Below are 18554 nucleotides of genomic sequence, written 5' to 3'. Positions count from 1 at the left end.
ATCTAATAATCTGATTGAGATACTTGGGTGGAGGCATCATCATAGAAGAGAACAATGTTCTTATGGCTAAAGCGCAAAACTGAGAATCAAGAGGTCTTGGTTTTTACTTCTGGTGTGGTCTTCCTCTATGTCCCTTTTGTAAGTTACTAATTCTTTCTGCACCTCATTTTCCACATTCTGTAAAATGGGGATAATACTGTCTACCTCCAGGTATATTCTGGTGCTGAATTAATCAATATTTCATTAAGTATGTTGAGATAGTTGGTTAGAAGATGTGTAGGATTTATTTGCAAGAAAACTACAAAAAGAAAAGTTTCAGAGTAGCAGCCATGTTAGTCTGTATCCGCTAAAAGAACAGGAGTACTTGTGGCACCTTAGAGACTAACAAATTTATTTAGAGCATAAGCTTTTGTGGACTACAGCTCACTTCATTGGATGCAGAGAATGGAATGTATAGTAAGAAGATATATACATACAGAAAAGGTGGAAGTTGCCATACAAACTGTAAGAGGCTAATTAATTAAGATGATGTATTATCAGCAGGAGAAAAAAACATTTGTAGTGATAATCAAGATGGCCCATTTAGACAGTTGACAAGAAGGTGTGAGGATACTTAACATGGGGAAATAGATTCAATATGTGTAATGACCCAGCCACTCCCAGTCTCTATTCAAACCCAAGTTATTTCTATCTAGTTTGCATATTAATTCAAGCTCAGCAGTTTCTTGTTGGAGTCTGTTTTTGAAATTTTTCTGTCACAAAATTGCCACCCTTCAGTCTTTTACTGAGTGGCCAGAGAGGTTAAAGTGTTCTCCTACTGGTTTTTGAATGTTATGATTCTTGATGTCAGATTTGTGTCCATTTATTCTTTTGCATACAGACTGTCTGGTTTGGCCAGTGTACATGGCAGAAGGGCATTGCTGGCACATATCACATTGGTAGATCATAGAATATCAGGTTTGAAAGGGATCTCAGGAGATCATCTAGTCCAACCCCCTGCTCAAAGCAGGACCAATCCCCAATTTTTGCCTCAGAACCCTAAATGGCCCCCTCAAGGATTGAACTCACAACCCTAGGTGTAGCAGGCCAATGCTCAGACCACTGAACTATCCCTCCCCCCAGATGTGCAGATGGACAAGCGCCTGATGGCATGGCTAATGTGATTAGGTCCTATGATGGTGTCACTTGAATAAATATGTGGACAGAGTTGGCATCAGGCTTTGTTGCAAGGATAGGTTCCTGGGTTAGTGTTTTTGTTGGTGTGTTGTGTGGTTGCTGGAGATTATTTGCTTCAGGTTATGGGGCTGTCTGTAAGCGAGGACTGGTCTGTCTCCCAAGATCTGTGAGAGTGAGGGATCATTTTCCAGGATAGGTTGTAGATCCTTGATGATGCGCTGGAGAGGTTTTAGTTGGGGGCGGAAGGATGACTGCTAGTGGCGTTCTGTTATTTTCTTTGTTGGACCTGTCCTGTAGTAGATGACTTCTGGTACTCTTCTGGCATCACCCCCCCACCCGCAGCATCTGGCGGAGGGAGGGACAGCTCAGTGGTTTGAACATTGGTCTGTTAAACCCAGGGTTGTGAGTTCAATCCTTGAGGGGTCCATTTAGGAATCCGGGGGGAAAAAATGGGGCTTGGTCCTGCTTTGAGCAGGGGTTGAATTAGATAACCTCCTGTGGTCCCTTCCAACCCTGATACTCTATGATTCTATGACATTTGAACATGGGGTTTATGAGATAGAGCCCCCACAGAAAAACAACTTTTTTTAAAGTTCACATGTTCTGGCAACATTTTTTTGCTCACGATAGAGATCAAAACAAGGCTGAGATCGTCACATCCTGGTCTCAGATACTCAAGAGTTACACCAACAGAGTGCATGCCATCCACTAGTCCTTTGGGGAATATCAGATTACAATGTTATTAGTCAAAGACTTTCGTTCTCCTGGTGGGAGCAGCACCATTCAAAATGCTTGGTGCAGGGGCTCTTATCAGCCCCACATTCCTCTCCTGTGTGTGTGCCAGGATCTATGGGAATGTAACTCCCGCATTCCTGCTCATGTGATCTAGGGTCTGGGGGGGGCTTGCCCTTCTGGGGTGGTCTAAGACCCTTTCCCTTCTCCACACAGTATCTGGGGTTTGGTAGATCCTTGACCCCTAGTGGTGTGTGAGCCCTGTTACTTACACAACTTACACAATTCTGTATTGAAATGATGCAGGCTGGAACTTCAAGGTACATATGCACCTCTTTGCTTTGATAACTCACATTGGGATCTCATATCACCCACATCTCATATTACAATCACAGTTCTTTTACTCTCCTCAACTAATCCCTAGATCTCCTCATATCACAAGCACACCTGTGTTAACCTGCAGCACCTACTGCTTTTACCATTCAGCCCAGTGACACCAAAAATACAAAAAGGTACATTCAATTCTTCTTCCCAATAAACCATAAAATTGTCCTGATGATCATCCCAGTGCCTCTATACATATTCACTCTGTTTGCAATTTATCCTTCTAGCCAAGACACTTTATGCCATAACAAAACTACAGATGCTAACTGTGGAATATATTGTAATCTACTTCTTCTTCTTGCACATCAATAAAGAATATCATATTGGAATAATCTACATGTGAATACAATAAGGTAGTATATGAACAACATTGGAAAATGTACAATATAACATTTGGAATGTCTAATATAAACAAGTAAACCTTAATTATTTTGATTGGGCTTGGAGTGTTGTTGTTTACAGTTGAAAGTTAAAGTCATCACTGTTCTGTTTTTACTCAGGCAACAGATGTGAAGTAAATGTAGACGAATGTATATCAGCACCCTGTCTCAATGATGGAAGTTGCATTGATGATATAAACTTCTATAAATGTCACTGTAAGAGAGGCTTTACTGGAATAAACTGTGAGACAGATGTTAACGAATGTTTGCCAGAGCCTTGTCTTCATGGAAGGTGCCTATTTTTATTTTACTATTATTATCTCCAAGAAAATGTACTTAACTTGCAATATTTAAGATTTACTGACAAGGGAAGTTTAATAAAGATAGTTTTAATTATGTTCTTTCCATAAAGTAGGAGTACAAGCACAGTTAAGGATGACAAATGTTGCCTGTTTAAGATAATGTAATATACTGGTGTATTATCTCAGTTCTTCTTCCATTTGTGTTCATTAGCATAAGCGATTTTCAATAAATGTGGATTAATTAGACTTTAATACACTTAAAAGCAGCTCTTCAGTTGTAACATACCAACAGGTTAAAACAAAAAGTCTTTCTTTTATTAGCAGTATGTCTGCCCTTTAAAAATCCCTTCAGCCTGCATAATATACCTCATCCAAAGCCCATTAAGGTTAATAGAAAAAATCCTATTGATTCAGTAGGAGTTGGATCAGATCCCCACATGATTAGTAAATATGTGGCTACAATAGAATGATGGTTGATGCTGGAGTTAGAACTATGAATGATGATCTGTACAATTGTATTTTGTGTTTCAGATGTATAGACTTTGTTGCTGGGTATCAATGTTCCTGTGAAACAGGATGGACTGGCTCAAAATGTGAGATCAATGTTAATGTAAGTCTTTAATTTTAATCATGCAGGGAGAGGGTAACATACTATTTGAAACTCAATTTGATTTCAGTAACTTTTAAATGTTTCTGCTTATTGAAAACACAAGACAGAAATTGAATTGTTTTAATCCATTTTTGAAAAGTTTGTTTCTTGTTACTAATGTGAAACTGTATTAGAAATAGTATTGAGAAAATGCATTAACATTTTTGCAGTGGAGTGTTTATGACAAATATGAAAGGCCAAAGAAGAATGAAATCTAAATTTCCTGAAAATCTGTTATGCATCTGTTTGGCATAGCTTTTGCTGATTAAATCTCTGAGATAGCTGACATAGTTTACTGAAACATAACTACATTTTGAATTGTGAACAGTGGAATGCAATAGTTTTGTAATACATATGACTCCTATGGACAAGAAGTATATCCTAAATTCCTTATGCTAAAGATAGTCACAGTCCAGAAATTTAAAATGGCAATTTCCAAGAAGTTTTATAAATCTATGGTATAAAAGTTGGGTTATAAATTTACATCCTATTGCTCCTACACTAACAAACTTGCCTGGTTTCTTTGTATACTAGAATCAAAGTGGGTGAGGTAATATTTTTCACTGGACCAACTTCTGTTGATGAGACAAAAAAGCTTTCATGTTTACACAGAGTTCTTCAGGTCTGCAAAACATACTCAGAGTGTCACAGCTAAATACAAAGCAGAACAGATTGTTTAGCATAAGTATTTAACACATATTTCAAGGGACCATTCAAGGTGAAATGGCCAGTTATTACCCTTCCAGTAATAGATGGAAAAGGAAGGGAGAGGGAAAAAAGGAAACTGGGGACGTGGAACAGTGGTTACTGGATTATACATTGTTGTAATAAGCCAGTGTTTCTGTTCAGTCCATGTTTTTTAGTGTCTAGCAAAGTTATGAATTTAAGTTCCGAGACTCATCTTTCAAAGTGTTGTACAGATTTCCTTTGAGAACAAGAACTGAGAGGTCAGATATAGAGTGATTGTTCTTTGAAAAGTGTTCACCCACAGGTGATATGCTGCTTTTGTCTTTTATCATTTTTCTATGTGAGTTCATTTGAAAGCATAGTGATTGTCTGGTTTCACCCACACAGTTTTGACTGGGGCATTCAGTGCACTGAATGAGGTAAACCACATGGGTATTTGTACAAAGCATGGGTCTTGAAAGATGTGTTGTGGAGTTTATTGATCTTTGTAGCAGTGAAGATATGTCTACAGGTTTTGCATCTATTGTTCTGGCAGGGTCTGATGTCACTTCAAGTTGGTTTGTCCTGGTCTGTGGGGAACTTGTTTCTGATGATGAGCTTGGAGAGGCAGAGAGGTTGTTTGAAGGACAAAAGAGGGGGTTCAGGAAAGATTTTGTTTAGGATGTGGTCCCCATCAATTATGGGTTGTAATTGTTTAATGATATACAGTATGGGTTCCAGTTTGGGGAGGAAGGTGACAATTAGGGGTGTCTGGTTGGAGGAGTGTTTATTGCCATACTGAAAAAAGTTCTCTTGGGATATTTGGGTGGCCCATTCCATGATGCGATCAACCTCTCTGGGTGAGTGTCTTAATTTGGTGAAGTAGCTTTTAAGTGTGTTAAGGTTTGTACACCAGGGTTTCTCCTCAGAGCATATTCTGTGTAATCTGAGTGCCGGACTGTAGATAACTGATTTGTTGGTATGTTTGGGGTGGTTACTGGATATGTAAAAGTAGTTGTGGTGATCTGCAGGTTTCCTGTATATAGATGTCTGTATGGTTCCATTGTTGAAGCTCATTACAGTATCCAGGAGGAGGATGCAAGTGTGGGAATGTACTAGAGAAAGTTTAATGGGTTGATGGTGGTTGTTGAAGTTGTTGGAAATCTATGAGAAAGATTAGGTCATCCCCCCAGAGGATGAAAATATCATTTATTGTTTCTGTTTTCTGATATTCTCCTTTGAACTTCAGCTTTGAGCTGATGGAAAGAGCTCTGCTTTTGGTTGGTTTTGCCAGTCACAGAAAGCTTTTTTCTTCTGGTCCACAAGGGCTGTAATCAGTGATCAGCTGACAAAATCTTAACACTGGGTTACCTCCTCACCCCATGAGGGGGTCGTTGCCCACCCCCACTCCCCGGGACTCCTGCCCCATCTAACCCCCCCATGTTCCTTGATGCCCCCCCCAGGACCCCTTCCCCATCCACCCCCATCCCCTGTCACCTGATTGCCCCCAGAGCCTGGCAGGAGGGCCTTCTGGGCCACTGTAGTGGGTGCCCACCCTACCCCTAAGAGTCAGAGGCACCTGCCAGGGGGCGAGGTGGGGAGTCCCGGAGATGCTTACCTGGGGCAGCTCCCAGAAAGCATCCAGCAGGTCCCTCTGGCTCCTAGAGGCGGGGGAGAGTAGCTGGGGGGGAGCAAGGGGGGGTCCCTTCCAAACCTTATATTCTATGATTCGATGACGCCTTAGGCGCCGACTCCCTGGGTGCTCCAGGGCTGGAGCCGCCCCGCGCCCAGCCCCAGCTCACCTCACCCCTACTCCGCCTCCTCCCCTGAATGCACCGCCCTGCTCTGCTTCTCTACCCCATCCCCCGGCTTCCAGTGAATCAGCTGTTTGTGCGGGAAGCCGAAGAGGGCTGAGAAGTAGGCAGCAGCTTCCTGCTCAGGCCGAGGGTGGTGGAGGTGAGCTGGGGAGCGGTTCCGCTGCACCCCCCCCCGGCTCGAGTTACCTGCTGCAGCGCGGGCAGCCCTCCTCACGCCCTCCCCCACCCCAGCTCACCTCCGCCTCCCTGGGTCTGACCGGGAAGCCGCGGCCTGATTCATGGGAAGCTGGGGGGGGGGCGGAGAAGCAGATCAGGGTGGTGCGTTCAGGGGAGGAGGCGGAGCGGACGTGAGCTGGGGCCAGGGTTGGGGCAGGGAGCTGCCGGTAGGTGCTCTTCACCCACCAAATTTTCCCCTTTGGTGCTCCAGGGCTGGAGCACCCATGGAGTTGGTGCCTAAGGCACCACTTTTAGCTGGTTAAATTTAGAAGCCCTTTTAGAATAGGTTGTCTCTTGCGGAACAACCGGTTCTAAAAGGGCTTCTAAATTTAACAACCGGTTCTAGCGAACCGGTGCGAACCGGCTCCAGCTCACCGCTGGCTGTAGTCTCAATGTTGTTGTTGTCAAACCAGTCTTGATGGCGGCAGGTAGCAAAGCCGATGGATTCCTCTCAGGCCTCATGGATGGTCTATTTTAGGGCTTCCGAGTCTTCTTCAACACTTGTGTTGTCATTTTCAGGTGTGCATATGGTCGGTTTTTCACTGAGGAGTGGTTGGAATTTCTCTGGGTGCACTAAGGATTGAAGTCTTTGGATGTTGTATTGCCATCTGTGTGATTTGGATTGCTTTCTATGTTTCAGTGCAATCCTGATGGACATGACTGACCTCACCAGGCGGTGGTCAGTCCAGCAGTCGTCAGCTCCTCTCATGACATGGGAAATTTGGACATCTCTTAGATCCTGTGTTCTTACAATGACATAGTCTAGGAGGTGTCACTGTTTTGAGCAAGGGTGTTGCCAATTTGTGTTGTACTTGTTGCTTTCTCTGAAGATTGTGTTTGTGATCACAAGGTCATGCTTTGCACATTTGCTGAGTAGAAGGATGCCATTGGAATTGGTCTTGCCCACTCCCTCCTTCCCAGTGGTGCTACTCCATACTTTAGAGTCTCAGCCAACTGTTGAGTTAAAGTCCCCTGAGAAGATTATCATATCTGTTTTTGGAATGGATGACAAAATTTTATCAAGGTCAGTGTACAAGGATTAGTTCTGTTCTTCTTCAGCGTCAGGTGTTGGTGCATATGCACTGGTGATAGTGGCAAATGACTTATTAACCAGCTGAATGCGGAGGGTCATAAGGTGCTTGTTAATACTAATGGGTAGCTCGGTCATGCGGTTGATTAGAAGGTTCTTGATTGCAAAGCTAACACTGTGTATTCACCTGTCACTTGCTGGTTTTACTTTCTAGAAGAAAGTGTAACCGCTGCCCTCTTCACTTAAGTGGCTTTCATCTGCACATCTTGTTTAGCTTAGAGCACTGATGTTGATGTTGTACCTTGAGAGTTCTCGGGCAACAATTGCTGTTCTGTGTTTGGGTCTTTCACTTTTGATTTGTCTAGTAGGGTATTGTGCATCATACGGGGTCAGATCCTAGCTCCCTGCTCTTTTGGGCCAATAGCATAAAGGGATGAAGAATCATAGAATCATAGAATATCAGGGTTGGAAGGGACCTCAGGAGGTCATCTAGTCCAACCCACTGCTCAAAGCAGGACCAGTCCCCCAATTAAATCATCCCAACCAGGGCTTTGTCAAGCCTGACCTTAAAAATATCTAAGGAAGGAGATTCCACCACCTCCCTAGGTAATGCATTCCAGTGTTTCACCACCCTCCTAGTGAAAAAGTTTTTCCTAATATCCAACCTAAAAGTTCCTCACTACAACTTGAGACCATTACTCCTTGATCTGTCATCAGCTACCACTGAGAACAGTCTAGATCCAGCCTCTTTGGAGCCCCTTTTCAGGTAGTTGAAAGCAGCTATCAAATCCCCCCTCATTCTTCTCTTCCGCAGACTAAACAATCCCAGTTCCCTCAGCTTCTCCTCATAAGTCATGTGTTCCAATCCCCTAATCATTTTTGTTGCCGTCCGCTGGACATTTTCCAATTTTTGCACATCCTTCTTGTAGTGCTGGGCCCAAAACTGGACACAGTACTCCAGATGAGGCCTCACCAATGTCGAATAGAGGGGAACGATCACGTCCCTCGATCTGCTGGCAATGCCCGTACATACACATCCCAAAATGCCATTGGCCTTCTTGCCAACAAGGGCACACTATTGACTCATCCAGCTTCTCCTCCACTGTAACCCCTAGGTCCTTCTCTGCAGAACTGCTGCCTAGCCATTCGGTCCCTAGTCTGTAGAGGTGCATGGGATTCTTCTGTCCTAAGGGCAGGACTCTGCACTTGTCCTTGTTGAACCTTATCTGATTTCTTCTGGCCCAATCCTCTAATTTGTCTAGGGTCCTCTGTATCCTATCCCTACCCTCCAGCGTATCTACCTCTCCTCCCAGTTTAGTGTCATCTGCAAACTTGCTGAGGGTGCAGTCCACACCATCCTCCAGATAATTTATGAAGATATTGAACAAAACCGGCCCGAGGACCGACCCTTGGGGCACTCCACTTGATACCGGCTGCCAACTAGACATGGAGCCATTGATCACTACCCGTTGAGCCCAACAATCTAGCCAACTTTCTATCCACCTTATAGTCCATTCATCCAGCCCATACTTCTTTAACTTGCTGGCAAGAATACTGTAGGAGACCATGTCAAAAGCTTTGCTAAAGTCAAGGAACAACACACCCACTGCTTTCCCCTCATCCTCAGAGCCAGTTATCTTGTCATAGCAGGCAATTAGATTAGTCAGGCATGACTTGCCCTCGGTGAATCCATGCTGACTGTTCCTGATCACTTTCCTCTCCTCTAAGTGCTTCAGAATTGATTCCTTGAGGACCTGCTCCATGATTTTTCCAGGGACTGAGGTGAGACTGACTGGCCTGTAGTTCCCAGGATCCTCCTTCTTCCCTTTTTTAAAGATGGGCACTACATTAGCCTTTTTCCAGTCGTCCGGGACTTCCCCCAATCGCCATGAGTTTTCAAAGATAATGGCCAATGGCTCTGCAATCACATCAGCCAACTCTTTTAGCACTCTCGGATGCAACGCATCCGGCCCCATGGACTTGTGCTCGTGCAGCTTTTCTAAATGGTCCCGAACCACTTCTTTCTCCACAGAGGGCTGGTCACCTCCTCCCCTTGCTGTGCTGCCCAGTGCAGTAGTCTGGGAGCTGACCTTGTTCGTGAAGACAGAGGCAAAAAAAGCATTGAGTACATTAGCTTTTTCCACATCCTCTGTCACTAGGTTGCCTCCCTCATTCAGTAAGGGGCCCACACTTTCCTTGACTTTTTTCTTGTTGCTAACATACCTGAAGACACCCTTCTTGTTACTCTTAACATCTCTTGCCAGAACTAATCTAAAAAGGCAGTTGAAGTTTCCATTAAAATGTTGGGGCATAAAATATCGTAGTTGCATCTTCCCATGGGTTCGGGGCATTCCTAGATAATTCTGGGGCATGGCTGATGGTAGAAGGGAGTGTAGTTGTATCCCTTTGTGCCTCAGTGATCTCTAATTGATTAAGCAACTTCTAGGAGATGAATATAGGTGGCATAATTTAGAACATCTCTTAGGCAGTCGTCCCTGAGATTAGGGGAGCAGAAAAATGGCTTTTCTGCACCCCATTCCAGGCCTTGTACTAAGCATAGTTTTGTTGGATCCCAGGATTTGGTCCATTGATTAAAACTAGAGTCATGAGAAAGTGTGGAAAATCTGCCCCATTCCAGGCTATTTGACTCCTAATATTGTGCTTCTGCTTAGTGATGTCTGAGTCTCAAAACAGTTGAAGGTTTAGTTCAAATCAGATAAGCATCCTAAATTCTGGAATTTATTTAAAGTTTTTTGACTTGCGTATACACATAGGAAATAGTCATGAATTTTGATGTACAGCCAAAAGTCTTAGATGGGTGAATAACAATTTCTTACATTACACAAAAGATGTATGTTGTATAACCTTGATATTGAAAATGCATGACAATTGGTCTCACACAAGCTGTAAATCTAGGTGGAAAATTACCAGCCAACTTTTCTTAACAGCAAAAAGCTTTAGTGAGCAACCAATTATTTTGCAACTCAACTCAAAGTGCAGCTTTTGACATTATATTGCAAAACTATATGATTATCAGCTGTTTCCAATGCTAATACATAAGACCCCTGGGTAATATTTTACCTCATCTGGTGTCAGTGATTTCCTTCTATTTTGAAGAATGAGAGATTATATGACCTGTAGACAATTGTATGAAAATCATATTCAAAAGACAACCAGATGGGAGGAGGGATAGCTCAGTGGTTTGAGCATTGGCCTGCTAAACCCAGGGTTGTGAGTTCAATCCTTGAGGGGGCCATTTAGGGATCTGGGGCAAAAATTGGGGATTGGTCCTGCTTTGAGCAGGGGGTTGGGCTAGATGACCTCCTGAGGTCCCTTCCAACCCTGATATTCTATGATTCCATATTGATATGGATGAAAATGCAGAGATTAGGAAGAGAATGTATATATATACATCAATATGGAATTGGTTATCTTTTGAATATATATATATATGGCTTCATTTGTGCTATTAATGCTGTTTGCAAGCACTGTGCTTATTAGATTCTTTTTAAAGAATTAGGCCCTAAATCTGCAAGTCGTTCCATACAGGAAGACCACAATGCCTGCACAAAACTCGACTGAAATCTGTGGGGCTCCCTCCAGGCAGATGTAGGAGTCTGCCCACAGGTCTATATGTCTGTCTTCCTCTAAATTAGTTGCAGTAGTTTTTTTTTTTTTTTTTTTTTCCTTTAAACAAGCCAAAAAAAGTATGGAGGGAGAACCAGCTTCTCTACTCTGAAAAGTCAGTGACAGTGATTCATCCAAAAAATGGTTTAAATAAAGAAAATGTGAATGCATATATCTCAATATATCTTTTTCTTAGACTAGGAACACTGAGGAAAATTTTCTAAAGAACAAAAAGGTTTTAAGAATGAAGATAAAACATTTAGGAGACAATAGATTCAACTAAGCTTATTCATGATAATAATTGTATTTATTCCTGGCATCTGCCAGGAGACACTCTAGAGTTGATAGTCTGGAATTATAAAATCCTCTGCTAATGCTTGAAGTGCAGTTTGTAAAGAACTACTTGGCTTATCTAATGCTTGTATAAAAAGTTTTAGGAACACATTATAAATACACAAGTATAAATAGACCTTAACTGTACACATCCAATATGAAATCTAAATATTGTGTTGCTTCTAGTGTATTAAATGTACAAGAATTTCAATATTGGACTTGCCTTTATTTAAATGAGAGTAAAACATGAAGCTCACTGTTGAAAAGTCCTGTTTTTGAATTTGATAAATTTTGAAGCAGTGTTAATAAAAATAGAAAATTTCCTGGGACATTTCATGATAAAACATTTCTTGTTATTTGGATGAGTGGAGAATTTTGTGACAAATGTAGTCATATTTTCATATTTCAATCTAAGCCTTTTTGCTGTGATTGGTCACAAGTCATATGGTATTGGTTCTATCTCCTGTTATGTTCATGACATAGACACAAAGAAGTTAGATTTAAAAAAAAACAAACATAAAATACACAAAAAATTCTGGAAGGTTGTGGTATAACAATACTTTATTTCTTAAAATCCAGAACATTAACACAAGAACTAAAAACAGAGAGGCACAACTCATCCCACCTATACATTTTTTAACTGGCTGTTTGTAAATTTGACTGTTGCTTGGCCCAGAGCTCACACACAGCCCTCTAAAGGACTAGGAAACCCACCTGAGCATTTAAAATATCAGCTTATGCTTTCAGTACAGGTTTCAGTATACCACATGTCCCTTCTTAGCTGAGCCTATGTCATGTAGTCAGGAGAGTGAGCAAATGGCAGAACTGGAATTAATTTGCAAACTGGACATCATTAAATTAGGCTTGAATAAAGACTAGGAGTGGATGAGTCATTAGACAAATTAAAAACTATTTCCCCATGCTAATTTTTCCCCTACTGTTACTCACACTTTCTTGTCAACTGTTTGAAATGGCCCATCCTGATTATCACTACAAAAGTTTTTTTTTTCTCCTGCTGATAATAGCCCACCTTAATTGATTACTCTCATTAGAGTTGGTATGACAATCTCCATTTTTTCATGTTCTCTGTATATATATATATAATATATTCTTACTGTATTTTCCAGTGCAGGCATCTGATGAAGTAGGCTATAGCCCATGAAAGCTTATGCTCAAATAAATTTGTTAGTCTCTAAGGTGCCACAAGTACTCCTCGTTCTTTTTTCTCAGAGGAGGTGACCTATATTTTATGTGCTTTCTGACCCGCTCAGAAAATAACCTAGCCATGGCAACAGGAGATCTCTGCTGTAGTGTGAGTAGTAGGGACACTTTTTGGCATTGCTTTCCCCATGTGCTGTGAGATATATGTATTTACATCCACCTTTTTGTTGCTTTAAATTAGACGGTAAGGTCTCTGGGACAGGGAATGCATCTCACTGTTTGACCACACTTAGAACAATGAGGTCTCAGTCCTGATTGGGCCTTTGGGTCTACCATAATACAAATAAATGAATAGCTGCTAAGTTTTGTGCAGCTCCATGTATGATGTTCCTCACAGAAGATAGAGTCACTGATTTCCATCACACACACACACACACACTACTCCCAAGCATTTGAATGTGGGGAAACTGGATGTTAGATGGTGTCTGAGAGCTCTGCGGGGTGGGCACTATATTATTTAGCAGATGCTCGTGTTTCTGGGGTTGATGGGTGGACACTAGGGGGTTGAGGAGGTGAATATGCACTAAAATGGGCCCGAGTGCTAGGATGTCTGGGGTGGGTGTGTGGAGACATGGTGATGTTGTTTGGGGGACTGTTTATAGAAGTTTGCTTGGTGAGAGCAGCTAGAGACTGTCACTTACTGGAACTGATAGCTGTCTCTGTTCACTGCTGCTGTTGCCACCTTGTCTTCCCAGCTGCTCCTTTCCTGTTCAGACTCACTACAGCGACTGTAGTGTCCACATGGAGTCATAGCAAGTTATCCCTGCAGTCCAGATATATGCATGGGTATTCAGCTGGGCTGTTACAGGGTTGCCAGATGCCCTTGTGTCACACAAGAAGCATGACAACTGGCAGCGATGTAATAATTCAAGATTTTAGGGGGGAAAGTAGTTCTCATTTGGCAACCATTGAAAACACGAGAAAAAGCTGTTCATCTACAAAAAGCATTGGAGGAGTTAACAGGCCACTAGTCTCTCACATGCAGCTCCTCACTTAATATGGGACCTTCCTTCTCCACTGTGTAAGCAGTAAATGAGGTGGTCTAAGGGAGGGCCGGTGAATCCATGCAACAGATTTGAGAAATGTTCCTTAAAAGGTCATTTGAATGCTTAAAATCTCATAGAAAATAATGACATCTGGGATATCTGAGGGAAAGATCAACAGTCAAAGTTCCAATTTGTTTTTGGTTTTGCTCAGAGGTTCATAATGAATGATTTTATCAAATGTAAGGTGTCTAATTTAATGGGATGTTAATTGAGTGGATCAGTCAGACAATCACTCCATTCAAGTTTCTATACTATACAATATAAGTATGTAAGTGACTTTTTATATTGCTCTCTCCCTCCCTGTCTTCAATCCACAATCCAAATTTGACAAGTTGTCTACTGTAGTAATTTTGGGATGCCTTTAAAATGGAGTGACATTGGAAAAGTCACTGAATTTTGTGATGGAAATAAATTTCACAAGCCAGTCTGCAAAATATTTCAGAAATCTCTGCACCCCTAGAAGAAAATAACATTTTGAGATGTTGAAAGCCACACAGAGTTAATGTGTGAAAATGTTTGTGACAGGTTTTACACAAAACTTTTACCTGTTTTTACCTTTCCCACTAGCTATATACAATCTGACAGGACCAAGTGAAAATTAAAAATAAATTCCTGCTTTAGTTGTTTAAAAATAAAATATAAATTGGCATCTGGAACATTCATTTTTTAAAACAGTATATTTCTATATGTTCTTAATGTGTATTTTAGTTTGATATAAGACAGCTGTGCTACAGAGATTTATTCCAAATGACGAGTGCACTTTAAATTCTCTTGTGAGCTGAAAACTTCATAACTTAGTGGACCAAATAGTTTAAACTAAGTGTCTTTTTTAATCTTAGCAAGGAATCCTGTGCCTTTTGGTCTCTTAATAGCATTCAGCATTCCATCAGATTATTGCACTTGTGAGAAATTAAACCACGGTACAGTATTTTCCAAGGCATTAAAAAGAACATACAATATATCCCTTATTAATGCATCAAGCTGTAGCTGCTTTATGTAACCTTTAAAAAGTGCTATTAAAATATTACATATTTTGGTGCCTACAAAGTAGTACTGTGAAATGTGATACCTTGGAAAACTAAATTCAGCATACATAAAAAAGGTGTTAATATGAAATAATATTACTTAGCAATTATACAGTTTCACATGTTCAGAGCACTGTGTACACACATTAGCCAATTGATTAGTTTCAAAGTATTTATTTATATATCCAATTAAATCAAACTCACCCTCCCTGTCACTTCGTCCCATAAATTGAGTGTCCAAGCCTCGCTACATTTTCTTCCGTAACATTGTAAAACATCACCTCTTCTCTCTCTTCATATGGTTAAACTCTCTTCCAGTTCTCAACCCTACCCATTCTCTTCCTCTCTGACCCCCCGGCATCCCCATTGCCCCCACCCCAAGTCCATTGAAAATGAGTTACTGAAAGCATCATCCTTTTCTGTTGCACTGACCATTTCTTTGAATTCCTCCATTGGCTCTCCTTTTTCCATGCCATCAAGTTCAAGCTTCAAGGCTCTTCACATTGCTATCCTTCCGTCCGCAAATCGATGATGCCCACATTGACTACCACTTGCTCACCTCTCCCACAAATATCCGCTCACTTTCTTCCATTCTCTGAATTGATCTGCAAGTCCATTACCCTCTTCTCCATCAAGTCCCTCTTCAAAATTCACTTTTGCTGAGTTGCCTACAAAGAAATCAACCAACAGCCAGAGACTTATTTGGCAGAAACACTGACCAAATGCTAGGTCTTTTCAACAGATATACTATTTCAAAGAAACAGCACCATAATGTAAGTAGTTTGTGGAACATTAAAAAAAATGTTTCAGCCACCCACAGCCTACCACAGTTTTTTTTTTTTTAAATTTTCACTTGTCTTAATAGTCATTTTACAGCATTAAGCCACTAAATATTTAAGTAATTAAGCTGTGAAGCCTTTTATTTCAACTATTTCCTGGAGTGTCATCAGTTTTTTTAGTGTATATGTATATATGGTTCAATAATTTGGACTGGTTTTAGGAACAATTAAACTCAACCCTGTTTATCAGGATTTACGACATAATGGCTACAAAGTCAAACACTCAAAATTTAAGAAAAGTCTGGGTAAGATAATTTGTGCAAACTTAATTCCTGCCACTTGTGCATGATATGGTCTTGAGTTATATAGTCACATGCTATTTTTTCCACTGCTTCATTCAACGTGCACAATGGATGGTGTTCTGGGAATTAATCAGGGCTGTATGGTGAAGGAGTCTGTTGCCTCTGGCACCCTTTCCTTGTTTGTTGCATAAATTGGAAAGAGTGTTGTGAATGAGACAGGGGATTGCAGGAAGCAAAAGCAGGGTCTCATGTTTAACACAGTTGTTGAATGTCATCCTGGAGAACTGGATTCTATCCTTGCTTCTGCCACAGAGTTCCTAAGGGATGCTGGACAAGTGCTTAAAACAAAATTTCCATTGGTCATTAACACTGTGCGTTTTTCATTTTCTGAGTGCCTGCGAGCTCTGATTTGCACAAGTGCTGAGTGCCCACAACTGCAGCTGAGGTCAATGAGATATCTGGTCTGAACATTAATAATTTTGTGTTCAGTGTAGGGTTTGGCTGGTGTATTTAGGTAAATAAGGCCTGGAGCTACAGATTAAATTGGGAAGATAAAAACAAATACTGAATTACTCATGTAGGTGTTCTGTGGAAAGAATAGTATGGGATCATTAAAGATTGTAGCATAATGCTACAAGGGGGTTGAATTAAAGTTCCATGAGCAACTTTAGGTATTTATTTCCTAACTTATGAATGCTTGACTTTGCAGTCTTATAATTCTTTAACTGTTTTTCCCTGCAATTTATTTGGGGGCGGGGGCAGGGAGAACCATCAGGCGGAACCATACTGACTCCACACATAGGTCTTCAGCAAGATTCTGATCTTTAGATCTGCAACACAGTCTTCTACCATTTGAGGTAATTGAGTAACTCATAGCAGTAGAACTCCTGGGGAGTGGCTGGGTCGTTACACATATTGAATCTATTTCCCCATGTTAAGTATCCTCACACCTTCTTGTCAACTGTCTAAATGGGCCATCTTGATTATCACTACAAAAGTTTTTTTTTTCTCATGCTGATAATAGCTCATCTTAATTAATTAGCCTCTTACAGTTTGTATGGCAACTTCCACCTTCTCTGTATGTGTATATGTATATATATATATATATCTTCTTACTATATGTTCCATTCTATGCATCCTATGAAGTGGGCTGTAGCCCACAAAAGCTTATCTTCTAATAAATTTGTTAGTCTCTAAGGTAACTCAAAAATGGTTCTCATTTTTTTTAACGTGGCAAAACATGGCAGAGACCTTGATGTTTTAGCTGAAACTTTCAAAAAAAATCAACTTAAGGAAACACTCCATATTGACAGGTTTCGGAGTAGCAGCCGTGTTAGTCTGCATTCACAAAAAGAAAAGGAGTACTAATGGCACTTTAGAGACTAACCAATTTATTTGAGCATTTGAGCATTCAATGCATTCAATGCATCCGGTGAAGTGAGCTGTAGCTCACGAAAATGCATCCGGTGAAGTGAGCTGTAGCTCACGAAAGCTTTTGCTCATATAAATTGGTTAGTCTCTAAGGTGCCACTAGTACTCCTTTTCTTATTCCATATTGAAAATTTCAGCCCAAGCTGTTTCCGTTTGTCATCTAAAGAACTGAAAACAAAGCCTTACAATGGAAAGAGATGGGCAACTCTAATTATAGACACCAGAGGAATTCTGCGTCCCCACTGATTGAGGAGGTCACATCCCTGCTGCAAATGCAAGGACTGGGGCATTGATTTGATTGTAGCTGTGTGTGTCAGTTGTGTGAAAAGAACCAGAAAAAAGTGAGAAAGGGAGCAGACAGCAGGAGAAGCTGTGTGACTGAAACCCTGGAAGGAAGCCAAGAGACAGTGTTTCTTTTGGGCAGAGTGCACTGAGAGGGCAGGCTTCAATTTCTGAAAAAGGAACTGACTCCTATTGTTTGCTTCTACTGTAGTCAAGGAAACGGGACTTGTAATAATAAAGAGAAAGGAGCCACTGTTCCTGCAAAGTGCCAATACATTCTGTCATCTTGCAAATCGTACATTTTCCAGAGGAAAATATTGATTTCAGTTTACTTTGCCAAGTTCATTTGTGTCTGCTGGAACATTTGTAACTTAGATACAGACTTGCATCTTGGTTATTTTTTCTCGTTATTACCCAATGAGTTTATTTATTCAAAACTAAGATGGTGTCACTCCTAACAATGGACATATTTCTCCAAGGAGCTGTCATTTACCTTTATAATTACTACTAAAAGAAAAAGTTTAAAAAACTCTTTAAATTGAGCAATCAAGTTGTGTTCATGCCTCAAGTGAGTAACCACATGACCTCACTGCTGTAACCCATGTCCTTCCTCACCCCAAACCTCTTACCTTTTCTAGTTACATGACAGCTAGAACTAGATTCTAAGCATTTCAATGAGACCTTTGCACCTTGCTTTTGAAAATCCTATATCTCTAATTGTTCTGTACATCAACCAACAGGGTTTTAGATGTTATAAGCATGGTGTGTGTGAACCAGCAACAGTAACTTTTCTCCCTTCCACCTGCACCCTTTCTGCTCCTCCCATCAAACACAAATGGTGTAGGACTCTGAGACATTTCCTGTTAATACTAGGTTAAGGAGAGGAACATGGAAGAGCCATTACCTCTGCTAATAGCAGTAGCTCCTCAGAAGCAGCTCAAAGACTTCACCTAACTGTCTCTGTAGTAAACCCCCCAGTTTTCACCACTACCACTGTGCTTGCTGATACTTCTCTCTGATGAGCCGACTCATGCATGCACTGACTCCCCCACCCCCACGTAACTCCAATTTTTTTTTTTACTTTCTTCCCCTTCTCTGTCCTCCACACCCTTTTTGTGTGTGCTGGAGGTAAGATGGCAATCTTCTCTTTAAGATA

At 41.1% G+C, this 18554-nt stretch overlaps 1 protein-coding gene across 1 annotated transcript in view; it reads left to right on the top strand.

Annotated features, from left to right (window-relative positions):
- The window catches only part of EYS (eyes shut homolog), a 1492075-nt gene that overhangs the window by 685412 nt on the left and 788109 nt on the right, over positions 1-18554 (top strand). Inside the window, exons 24-25 of the mRNA XM_084624916.1 lie at positions 2793-2964; positions 3506-3584. Of these exons, the coding sequence (XP_084481042.1) occupies positions 2793-2964; positions 3506-3584 (251 nt within the window). The remainder of the gene's footprint in view (positions 1-2792; positions 2965-3505; positions 3585-18554) is intronic.

Source organism: Lepidochelys olivacea, assembly GCF_965140295.1.
Source record: "Lepidochelys olivacea isolate rLepOli2 genome assembly, chromosome: 3".
Classification (NCBI taxonomy): Eukaryota; Metazoa; Chordata; order Testudines; family Cheloniidae; genus Lepidochelys; species Lepidochelys olivacea.
This window is presented reverse-complemented; position numbering and strand designations above follow the sequence as displayed.